At 42.0% G+C, this 12,717-nt stretch overlaps 1 protein-coding gene across 11 annotated transcripts in view; it reads right to left on the bottom strand.

Annotated features, from left to right (window-relative positions):
* Positions 1–12,717, bottom strand: part of ntng1a (netrin g1a) — an 83,378-nt gene that overhangs the window by 63,055 nt on the left and 7,606 nt on the right. For all 11 annotated transcript variants that reach the window (XM_079662153.1, XM_079662152.1, XM_079662159.1 and 8 more), the window contains exon 2: positions 10,374–11,013. In XM_079662153.1, the coding sequence (XP_079518279.1) occupies positions 10,374–10,610 (237 nt within the window). In that variant the 5' untranslated portion in view covers positions 10,611–11,013. The remainder of the gene's footprint in view (positions 1–10,373; positions 11,014–12,717) is intronic.

Raw genomic sequence — 12,717 nt, forward strand, 5'->3', positions numbered from 1 at the left:
TACTTAGAGGAGGGGGGGAGGGGGGGACATTAGTGCAGCTAATTAGGATTATTAGCAGGACATACTTAATTCAGCTGAGACTAGAACAAATTGATGAAAATAAAGTGTAGAATTACTGACAGCCAAAGAGCACTTGCACCTTTTTGTACGGCAGCGTGTGTTGTGACAAGCAGTTTAAATAAATAGTTCCAACATTTTGCAGTAATTGTTTTGCTTAAATTTGGATGAGAAAAGTGAACACGACTGGATTAAGGAATTGTTCACGCCTCGACAAGAGATATTCCGACACAAGTCCCCTAAAACCATCAATTTCATGAAAAAGTATAGTTAAATCAATACTTTAAAGCTTTGTTGAGAGTAGGACAGTTGCAGCGCAGTATGGCCAGGGTTAAACTAACATGTGTTTAAAGACATTGTTATTCATAAACAAGCTTCCTTTAGATGAGGCAGTTGATACATTGAGACACTCCTAAAGTCTAAGAGCAGATATGACTACATCACAATCTAATCTACCATGTAAAAATCCGGTATTGATACATGTCATCCACAACTAATGTATAATTGTCCCATCCTCAATGTGTCTCTCATATTTTCTAAAGCAGTGAGGGTGATGGCAAGAAAGCAAGCCAGCTAATAATACATGTAGAAGAAAGCCCTTGATGAGATCCAAGGGAATTCAGGGGGGGAGGGGGGGGGAGAGTGGGGGGCAGCAGACTCGTATCAAACGCCAACGCTCCCTGCCATAGCGTCTGCAGTTTGGCGTATCGCCCCGGTGTTTACGGCGGGGGAATAGTCTGAAGCCATGCTGAATGCCGTTGAAAGAGAGCCTTCGACGTGACAACAATGTGTGTTCCGGAGTAGCAGCAAATGCCTGGCACCTCCAAGTATATCATTTCATTTAGAGCCTCTGATGTACAGACAGAGGGGATGTAAAATGCATTTCCACGCCAGGCCTCTCAATCGCTTGCTGTCCTCGCAAACATAATGAACAGATTACCGTTTGCACCCTTGTCACATGATACTTCTCTGACAAGTGCCTGGCACCTTGTGGAAGATGTTTTCACTCAATGTCCTCTCGTTCCAGACTGAGAAGAAATGACAGTGAGTAGCAGCCACAGGAAATAAAACAACTTGCTAATTAGGGGAGCGATGGACTGAGGCGGACAGTTTTCCCTGAGTAGAGGGCTCGGAGATGGAGAGGTTGAAATGCCGAGTGTCTACATCCCAGCACCCTTAGGCCAAAGTCCTGCAGACACTGCAAGTCTACACCCAATTTACCAATTACTCTCTCTGTCCTGACTGGGGTTAATAAAATGCTAACCATCTCAATATCCGTGATGGCACTTTGCTAACTACTTCCCCTCTAGTTAAATTCAGCAGCTTGTCCTTTCCCTCTCCCACAGAAAGAGAGTGTAACGCATGCCTGGGCTTAATCAGGAGGACTGCTTATTAAGGAAAAGCTCTCGGGTACCTCCTAAATTGGGGAGAGGACAGTCTCGCCGGTGCGATAACTGCAGATTTATGTCAGAATTAGGTGTAAATAGCAGCACTGGTTCTTCCTCTTCTTTAATTAAGCAAGCACATTTGCCCAGGCTTTCGTCTGGTGCGCTGACCACTCCGGTTCCCTCTGCTGAACAGATGTTAGCTTACAAAGCAACTCAGCCATGTGTGGGACAGTGCTCACAGGAACCACGTTAGTGCTCTCCCAAAGGACCTAAAGTCTCGGTAACAGTTCTTATATTTCTATATGGGTTTGATAGGAGAGTTTCTAAGAGAAATGTCACTTTTTTTTAACCTTTTGCTATCAGCTGTGTTTTAAGAACTAGAAATCCAGTTTGCAACTATCAGTGAGTACTCATCCAAAATGATACATGGCAGAAAATGCTAAATTACCTCTCAGCGTCAGATCAAGCTGAGCGCGCAGAAAAATGAAAATGTTCTAAGATATAGTGTAATATCAGTTTAAAAGCCTGTCGACTCTGCACTTTGAAGACAATTCCATCTGTGGCCTCTCATCTTCCTGAGTTCTAGTTTTTGATGCTCCAAAAAGGTGCATGTCCCAACACACTTCACACTCCCTTTCAGCTCCGGCTGAAATCTAGATGCCAGGGAGAAAAACACCTGAGATGAGCAGCGGAAAAATGTTCTTATGCCATTCATGAGAGGGGATTCAGCATTCAATTCCCATCACTGATAGCGCTGCTATTGATTCAGAGTTTGCCCTGTGCTCGGTGTGGGCCAGACACAACAGATCTCAGGGTTTGGGAGCTGTCAGTCAACGTAATCCAGGAGTCTTTTTTGAAGCCTGTCAGGGTGAAGTGTACAGCCTCACATTTCCCCTCAAACAAAGAGGACGACAGAAGGGGCCAAAAAGCTGTCTGAGAGGAGAGGAACGCTCTTCAGGGACCAAACTGGTGAGAACAAACTTATCTTGGGTGAAATGGCTTCCACTTCAGCCTTAGTTAAAAAGGCACTTTGTCAACACTTTTGGTCGATAACAACAAACATAGCATTTAGTGTTAGGTCATATCCTATTTTGATTTAAAAACTGCCAATTATTGAATGTTTTCTCAAAGTTTTAATGGAAAAATTTAAAGGAAATTAAAACATTTTTGATGATTCTGTAGCTGAACGTATACATTTATTAACGTTTCCCTTTCTTTTGATGCAGATCTTACGATTCCCGATACGTCTGAATTACAAAAGGTGGCAATGTAATACAAAACCCTAACCCTAACCCAATGAGAGAAGAAAGGCAATATAGGCAGAATTTGAAGGGACATACTGGCTCGTTTTATTTTGAATATTTGTGTTTTTTCCACAGTTCACCTCGGTACAGCTTGTACAGTAGGTTAATCCTAAAATAGATGTGAAGAGTCGTCTAAAACAAAAACAGAGCTGTAGTTCAGACTTCATTAAAGCGTGTGTTGTGAATGTAGATACCAACACAAATAGAAACAAACACAAACACACTCACCAAAAAAAGGGCTTCTATTGGGCTGATAAGGAACGGGAGGCTCTGCTGCTTTGAAATGCTGAGAAGAGGGGAGAGAGCGTCTGCCACTGCTGTGGGAGTGCTCCATTCACAACACGCCCACTTATCTGCTGCAATTAACTTTAAAAGCCCCCCAACACAAATTAATGAAAACACGAGTGCATCTAAATGTGAATGCCACCTTATGTCATTCTTTGGGCTCTGTAAGCTTGGCGTGTGTGTGTGTGTGTGTGTGTGTGTGTGTGTGTGTGTGTGTGTGTGTGTGTGTGTGTGTGTGTGTGTGTGTGTGTGTGTGTGTGTGTGTGTTTGCCATTTGTTAGCCATGTCCCGAAGAGGATAAGGGGTATTGTTAAAATCAGTATTCAAACAAGCGAGCTCTGAGGGGAAATCCCCCCTCGAGGTTCAAAGAGCAATTAAAAGTGAACCGACGTCTTCAGAAGCCAAGTACTGTATTTCCAATTCTCATAGTCTCGTGCACAGAGGTTAAGGGAGTACAGGAGGATGATGGGGGGTAACAGACCATCATTTTCCACGAGTGATGAACAGTGAAATGCAACAAAAGCCCCCCATTACTGCAGGAGGGATTTAAAGCCCACAGAGCAATAGAAGAGAAAAGGGGGTACAAATGCCTTTGTCAAATAAATTACAGGAGAGAAAGAAAGAAATGCTTGTATCATCGAAAGACGTAGAATAGAATGTGAAGGCCCATGTGCTTAGTTAACATGCACGGAAATTCAAATAGAGTGAGAGCACAGAGAATTTAACAAAGGAACAATGTTATTTTTCTGGGTGACTTGTAGTCAATACTCAGAGCCTTTAAGATATATTGAGGCTGAATCTGAGCTATGGGAGATCTTTCCTCCCTTGACTTATATTCAATACTAATTTTCTGGAAATTCATCATGTGTGTATACGGAAACCAGAGCTGAATGAAAGTGAAATACGATGTTTTTGTTTCCAAAAAGATCCTTTTTCTTATGGATTCATTCTTGTGGCTCTTTCCCAGTCTAACACAGTTTTATATCTAAATACAGGGTTTTAAAAAAAACATGTTTTTATAGCTTCTCCAAGCTTTCCTTTCTATACTTTATGGCAAAGGAGGAAATGTTTTTCTACAAACTTAGACAAAAAACAAGTTATCTTGTTATGGCGGTGTTACGCTGAGGCACCACTGAGCGCATTGATGGAGCCCGGATAGACGAGTCACACACTCACGCACAACATCACATAAAAACCTGATGCTGTCTGCACAACAACTTCTTACAGGAAACTTTTCTCCCAGGAAGTAAACAATCCCTCCTGTTTGCACTTTTTTTTTAAAACAATACTGAAATATCCATATCCATAAAACAACATGCAGTGACGCTACGGAGGATTATTAAATTGGTGGTGATCGTGTTAAAGGTTATAACGCTGCTGCTGATGACGGTGATGATGATAATAGCATGGAAAATAGAGAGCAAGGCAGGTTAAAAGCAATATTCACTGCAGCAACAACAGCAATTCAGATCAAAATGGACCATTTGCCATTTGCACATTACATTAATGAGTAGACGTGGCACATAAACAACATCCTGGAATGCATTCAATATCAAAACGGATGAAATGTGATAGAAGAATCATGTAACGCCGGATGTGTCTTACTCAGTCTGGACTAAGCGAGGCTGGGCAACAACGTGCACATAACAGGACGTGTGGGTTTTTCTGCCAAAGCTTGTTTAATGGACCTCTGGAGCCTGTGCTGGCTGACAAGTCTGTGTTTGTGTTGGTGTCTGAAGACCTGGAAGAACGAGCGGTTGGAGGAAATAAGAAAAGGATACAAATTCTGACGGTGCCCCGCGCTCATGCAAAGTTTATGGCACAGGATGGCTCGGAGGGAATGTGATGAGATTCCTCTCATGACCACGGTGTGTATAACCTTCACATTGGGCAGAGAGAGATATAATCTGACGGTTCTGTGTACTGTTAGACAATATTCAATTTACTCTCAATCTACTGCTAGTGTTTCAGCTGAATGTATCAAGACACTCAATGAAGGCTTGCTTTGGGTTCAGATTAAGGGAACTGCATGATGCTATAAATAAAAGCTGTAAATCACAAGAATGAGTGATGACAACTAGAAACTGAGTCCGATGTGATGTACAGTAGAAGTGGCTTAAACTGGCCAACAAGGGGGCGACAACTGGTTGCAAAAAGAAGAGTATTTTACAGAAGCCTATGAGAAAATTAGTATACATCAGTTTACATTATTTCTGACAAGTTTATGGTCTCAATAGCTAGGTTTATATCTTCTTATTTCAGTTTGAATAGCTACAAAGCAAGTTGAGATTTATAAAGACTTTAATCATTCATGCTCATTCAGGAAGGTCTAATTATGAAGTATTAGTGCCAGCCAGGTGCATTTTATAATTCCTCAGATGATGAAACGTACTCTACTCCTAAAAGGAGAGTGTTAACTGTTACTGTAAGTGCAATAACAAAAATACTGTGTAGTGGTTTCTACCTCAAATTGAATTGTTTATTGTTAGTTGATTGGACTAATTCAATCACATACAAATACACCGAATTCCCTCAAGCACAGATTAAGGTGCTGTTTACACGAGAACGCAAACGGTTGTATCCGCTACTTTACTCTTTCGTATAGCCCGTTCGTTCACACAAGGCCGTAACGGAAAGGCGGAAACGGACCCCGCAAAAGATAGCGGGTCCCAAGGCTCAGTGTGTACGCCCTATACGATCATTTCCTGATAACGATGAACCCATAGCCCCACCTCTCCCCACCTCTGCTGCTCACTGCTGTAGCATGGTCAGTAGCAGTAGCAGTACTGATGTTAGCGCAACATTTGATATCGTATTCGGTTCGTTTGCGTTTCGTATGTGTTTGCGTTTAAATGGGGTCTATGTTCATGTTTGAATAATTCAGTCAAGTCTCAACTGATGCCTGTTAGTGAATTATCCATAAATAATAACCAAGGCCCAACTGTTTTGCACTACAGATAGCCATCACTAATCAAACCGAGAACAATGACTTGTGCTGCAAGACTTAATGAATTACACACATCTCTCCTTTACGCTTGTTTGGTTTATATCTTGCTCCTCTGATTTGGTTTGCTCTGGCAAAGATGAAAGAAGACATGAAATGGATTGAGTTGACTTATTCCTCTGATGTTAAACAGTTCTATTGAATGATTCATTTGTTTTTCAATGCTGATTGACTTTTAAAGAGGTCGAAGTAGCAGTTAATCAGCAGGAAAAGCTACATGTGTGCTTATTTTGCTGTTCTGCCTTTTCATGAAAGAGCCAATGCAACAAGTTTATAAAACAAAATGTCATCTTTGCCTCGTGAAAAAGCCACAGTCTCTTTCCATCACTTTCACCCTCTAAAAGTGACGGTTACAGTGTGAAATGAGACATATTGCTGCTGACAGAGCACTCGTTTGTTAAGGAAATGTCAGTCCGGAGCCTGTTGAGAGGCGGCACAGTTGGTGAGTGGGGGGTGGTACTGGGGTGGGTCTGCCTGAAACCTCTAATCAGGATCAGCTTAGGAAAGGTCAGAGCTATGTTTCTCAATGTAAATCCATGGGAGTCAACGGTGACAATATTGCAAACGCAAAACCATACTAAAGTAAATGTGTAATAAATATCTAAAGATGTCCCTCCCCCTATATTTTATGATCTTACCTTCAGTTACATGCAAAATATGATATATTCAAGTTTAGGGTTGAGGGTTAGGGTTTTAGAGACTATCCGTAAGATACTTTTTCTCATCATGACACTAATTAAATGAACTTTCATGAGAGCTAAAATAGGCAAGATAAGCCACATGCTGCACCACCTTTATAATAATCGTCTTTGGCTGCTCTTTTAGATTTGATTGGTTATGAACTGCAATGGCCTGCTGGGACTCAGGTTTCAGCATTCATTCATTCATTTCCAGGTTGTAAATTGATGGCAGCAATAGAGACAAACTGAACTTTGAAAGGAAAACATAAGGAGATATACACACACCAAGGGAGGGCCTTCTTCTATGTGTAATCCCAAGTGCATCATAAACACATGTAAGGGTCTGATGGTTGATAAACTGTGCTGAAGTGATGGTTGAACTGAGATGTTACATTAATTTAAACTATAGAACAATAAATAAAACGCTGATAATATATATATATATATATGTAACAGGAGCTAGACATGGGGAACTACAACTCAGTTTAATCTACCAGCCCTAACCCTAACCCTAACCTGAGGCAGTATTTGCAGTATTCACACAGACTTCTCTAAACAAGTATAGGTGTAAAAGTGTTGAGAATACACAAAATTCGTAGCTGTCGACTTGTCTGGACAGGTTGATTAACGGGAATTTGTTTCTTTCGCAACACATCCTTTTTCTATGAAGTCCAAGCTGCTCTCCTGAGTCCTGCACAAAGTCAATCACGGACTCTTGGAGGCTCTGCGACCTGTCCAGACTTTCAAAGGCCAGTCTGAGCAGAACTGGAGGGGACAGTGAAATCTCATATGATGGCAGATGTGTGTGCCAGAGTTCAGTGAATGCCAGCTTATTGCTATCGAAAAGGTCACCGGGCTAGAAGCAGAATAAAAAGCCTTTACTGGGGAGAGTGATGTGTAATGTGTGTGTTTGTGTGTGGGATATGAAGGCCGCAACCCGAGGAAACTTAGCTCATATAAGCGCCACGCCCTGGAGCTGCTGCACCTCTCTCCACCTTTCTCTCCTCTCGCCAGGCTTTGGTGTCCGTTACCTTCAGGAAGCAGACTTTAAAATACACCCGGCTGTACGAGCGCAGAATCAATTACCAGAAAGATGAAATTCTCCGATAACGCGGCCTAATGATAATTGCCCTGAATCTGCAATGATCTGACTTACGATGCAAAGCACTATTGGCATGGCAGCAGCGTATTGGCAGCCAAGTAGCTGGAATATCAATGATAATTGTTCCGATGTTGATTTGGAGCCATGTAGCTGCCCGGAGTAAACATAAACCAATTGCAGAGACTCTATGGCAAGCGGCAGGGGTCATATTTCACTGATTTGTGATGAGTACAGTACAGCGAGAGAGGAAATGGCTATGTTGGAACTAACCTGTTTAATTGAAGCCCTCCTTTCACATTGACTGCCGGAGACAAGAGGGCAGCAGCGCGGCGCAATCTCCCTCTGATTCAATCAACGATCATCAGACTGTTAAACGGCTGGCAATAATAATAATAATAAACTCTGTTTCAACTTTGCGTCCAGCCATAGAACACCTCCGCCGAAACATCAGCAAGAATGTCCACTGTTAACGCAGGATTCATACACTTCATCCACAAAACAGTCGCTAAACAGCTAGCAGCGGACACATTTCAGGTTCAAATGAGGATCGACCTGAGGTCACAATGATCCCCTGAGGGAGAACGGATGATGACCCCATTTTGACGATGACCTCCCAGATTCGGCTTCCTCCCCCTGCCCCAACCTTCTTCGCCTTCGACCAACCTTGGCCGATCATGGGAGTCAGCATTTTTCAAAAGTGCCTGAGAGATGTCGGGCTGAATAATGTGTCCTATGAATAAAACACATTAGCTACAAAACATGTTGAATTATTCACATTTCGGAGCCTCCATCCCGCCCCACACAGGAGATATTAGTTCTTCAGTCACCGTATACTTTGCACATAGTCCTCTGAGTCTGTCTCCCCCATGTTCGCTGTGCCTCTCTTGATCATTCTCTCGCTGTCTTTGTCATCTGTATTTTGTTAATCTCTCTGTGTCTCCTCTCAGCTGACTTTCTGCTCATGGCGACCGTCTATTTATACTTCTCAAGTTACTACTTTCCCTCGAACATCTTTCTATTTATCTAAAGAGCTCTTGAAGCTATTGAGGAGTGCATTTGTTCTGAGAGAATCTTTGATGACTTGGTAACACACGACGGCCCAAAATGGATTCATCATTTAGCGTTAAGATGAGGCGACCAGCTGTGAGTTTCAAAGTGGAAAGATGCCGGAATAAGGAGGAGGGCGGCTTGCTAATTAAATACTTGACCTAATATGCATCTTCTTTGCTCATTTAGTTTCAGCCCCTCAAGAAATTTGTGTTTTTTTTTGTATGATTGCAGTGTAATTTGCAGAATCAACAGCACCGCGTGAACTTCAAAGGGTAAAGCAATCAACCAATCACTGCTCTTTATTGTGCTATTTCAATATGAAATGCCTCTCATCCGAAAAAATATCACTTTCAAGTAATCAGGATTAGACTAACATGCAACACTGTGGAGCCTTTCATCAACAAGTCGATCACGGGAAATGTGTTCAGGGATTCAACAACCCTGACATTCTATTTTGTTAAATTGAACAGACAAAAAGCTAATTGAAATAATAAAATACCCTCAACCTGTTTTTGGTTATAAAAATACATAGCAACTTCCTGCAAGAAAATAAGCTAAGCTGGAAATTCTTATCATAAAGGAAATGCTATTTGATTTATTTTCTTTTTGATTCTACTGTAAAATAAGGAAGTACTTCATTATCCATTATACAGTATTTTTGGGGGACAGAACCACAGCTGGCTCTGTGAGGTTGGCCCAGGCGATGTGGTGTTTTGAGCTAAAAACAGCCTGCTAACATGGTCAAAGTCACAAAACGAACCTGCATGTCGACCACCAAAGAAATCTGACACTGCCTGATATTCATTTCTCACAGGAAGGCAAATACAGTATGCTGAAATGGAGAGCAACTGTCTCCAATACACAGTGTCACCGAATTCCCTAAATAAACATTTTAAGGACAAGAAATAACCATACTGGCTAATAATAAATCCTGACAGTGAATTTGATTACGTTGGACTGCTATGTTTGAGTAAAAAAAAGCTAAAAAGCAATGCACAATGCACGTGCAGAAGTACCGCCAAATGTAAGAAAAACAAACAAAAATGGTGTACTGGGACTTCAAACAGTGCTCCACTTAGCTTCTCAAACATGCTGTTGTATTTATAGTCCACCTCTGCACTATTTCACCCGGAGAGTGTTTTAAATATTAGACCACCCACTCATCTTATTTCTGATACAACAGAGAAGCTACAATAACATGCTCTTTCTGGGAGTAAAGAGCATCATCGGCACATGAGACAGTGCAGTGCACTCTTGGAAGTAGCTATCTCTAAACAGCAGAACGTGACGTCAATGGGCACACGCCTCTCTACTCCCTCAGCCCCGGCAACATATCTGAGCCACGCTGAGGCTTTGAACGTGACTGTCATGGCTGTGGGGTCAGAACCAGCCGAGAAGACACACGATTCATGGCCACAGATAAAAAGGCTGCCTTGAAATGAAGTGTGTGTGTGTGCAATTTTTAAAAAGGGAATATTTAGCTGTTTCTTGACTTGTACTCACCAGGGCACAGTATGTCTCCGGAGGGTCTCCACAGGTGATGTTGGGGGGATCCAGAGTGACTTTTAGGTACTGGGTCATGTCTGCGGCCTCTGGCTGGCAGGCCATGTAGTCCCAGGTTAAGCCTTCTTCTGTGTAAATCTGGAACTTACACAAATCGTAGTGGCCCCATGCGGCGGGGTAGTGCTGCACGGCCTGGCACACGCTGGTCCACAGCGTCAGCGCAAAATGGAAACGCATGACTGGTCCTCTCTGGGCTCCTTCTTCGAGGAGCTGTATCTCCTGTATTCTGTACTAACAAGGGATCCCTCTTTCTACAACTCACTCAACTGGAGTGAGGAGGCATGCCAAGCTCCCCTCAGGTGGAGCGAGGGAAGGTTTAGAAGTGTCTCGTTGTTTTTCTTTACTACTTCTGTCTCTTTTTCTCGAGTGCTGGATAACTATGAGGGATAGTGAGGTTACCGGACCATTGAGTAGATAAGAGGAGAGGATTTAGGTAGGGTGGAAGTGAGGAGGAGGAAGAGGGGGGGGGGAAGGCGAGAAGGAGATAGCCCTCTTTCACACTGATAGGAAGATGAGTGACAGGTCTCCTCAGCTTGCCCGGCTGTCAATCATGGTCCTCTTCCTGCGTGGCGATGTGGTGCTGCGGAGAAACAAAAGAAGGGTGGGGTGAATACACCATCCTTATGGGAGTAGGATTTGACAGTGAGGAAACATTAGCTGGCGCCATGATACGGGTGAAAGGTGTATTTGTGGATTTAAAGTTAGATGGGTGCAAGGTGGGGGTGCCAGGTTGGTGTTTGTTGTCCATCAAAACACAAAAAATCAGTAAGCGAGGCCTTCAGGGTAAATTGGATCCTACTGCTTTCACACCAAACCCTCATCTCACTCGGTTGGATAAAGCCTACAGTGTTACAGACAGCTTACACCATCGGCTCACACCCAGCACACACACACACCCCTCACACCCCCCACTGCATGAGCTGGAATGATAGGCATCAAACAAGATGTATCTATTATGTTTTACTTAGTTGTTCATGTGATCTAATGAACTGTGAGGTGATCCACTTAAGGTAACAGTATATCATATTAAACGTTGGGGGAAAAGACAGATTGTATAGAATTTGATGAATATGCATGTGTCTTATTTTTAACTGATTTGAGTACCATTGCGAATAATTAAGTGCTCTAAGGGTACAGGGTCATTGGTCATAGTGACTGATGTCATCAATAGGTATAGGATGTTATTGCCATTTACTTTTTCAATATAGTAATTAATTTGGTAGCTTTATTTGAAATCTTATAAAGAAAGTCTCCAAAAAGTGAAATAAAAAATCTGATATTTTACATTTGTTGATAAAGTTTTTTGAGGTTTTCACCAAGCAGACTTGTGAGAGTTTGTCAGTATGAGCAACAACTTTCTAAATATCTTGAACATTGCTGCTAACGTTCTTTCTCTTAAGTGGTAGAGCTGCCTGAAGCAGGAGACACTGCACTTTATCACATACAGAGGTTTACTTCCCAGGTAATATAGCGTCCATTAATATCTGACAACCAGTTTGAGCTGTGCCCTTTCTACTGTCTGTGTGTCACTATCTGCTACATTCATGGGCTACGATGCAGAAGTAAATTAAAAACAACATACTTTATTTTAGAAAAGGTTGTGATTTTGTTTTTGAAGCGACCGTAAGCGTCTTGTGTGTGTGTGTGTGTGTGTGTGTGTGTGTGTGTGTGTGTGTGTGTGTGTGTGTGTGTGTGTGTGTGTGTGTGTATGTTGACCAATATCCCCTCCAGTCATCAGTGATCAATTAGCAGCTACAGTGTAGATGGGTGTTTGTAAATTGATTTTTTTTTGTTATTAACTCAAACATGGCTAATTAATTTCAATTTTAATTTATTATGCGATACATTGAGATGAATTAAGACACTTGGTCACAGCAGCCTTAAATAAAAAAAAGAATAGTGGATTAGTGGAACAAGATAGGGGAATTGATTGGAGGATATGAGATATTTATACTGTTTATAGATGTTTAAAAAGGATTAATATCAAAGTACAGATTGCGCCAAAAAAGCATGCAGAGTACAAGCTGTGACAGAATGACAAGGTGATTTCTGTAATGTAAGACTTGGAACGATAGGATACACCTTCTAGGTTATTCTCTTGACTATAGAGACACTGATAAGAAACAATATGGAGATTTGACATCCAGATAAGAAATGTACAGTTGTACGGTTTCACATTTGTGGTATAGGGATGTGGTTATAGTATTTGCATGTGCCTCTTCAAAGTGTTTATGTGATGTGTTGTGCCGGAGTATAGTAGCTGTGGAGCTGCATCTGTGTCTGT

This window comes from Notothenia rossii (assembly GCF_949606895.1).
Source record: "Notothenia rossii genome assembly, chromosome: 12".
NCBI lineage: Eukaryota > Metazoa > Chordata > Actinopteri > Perciformes > Nototheniidae > Notothenia > Notothenia rossii.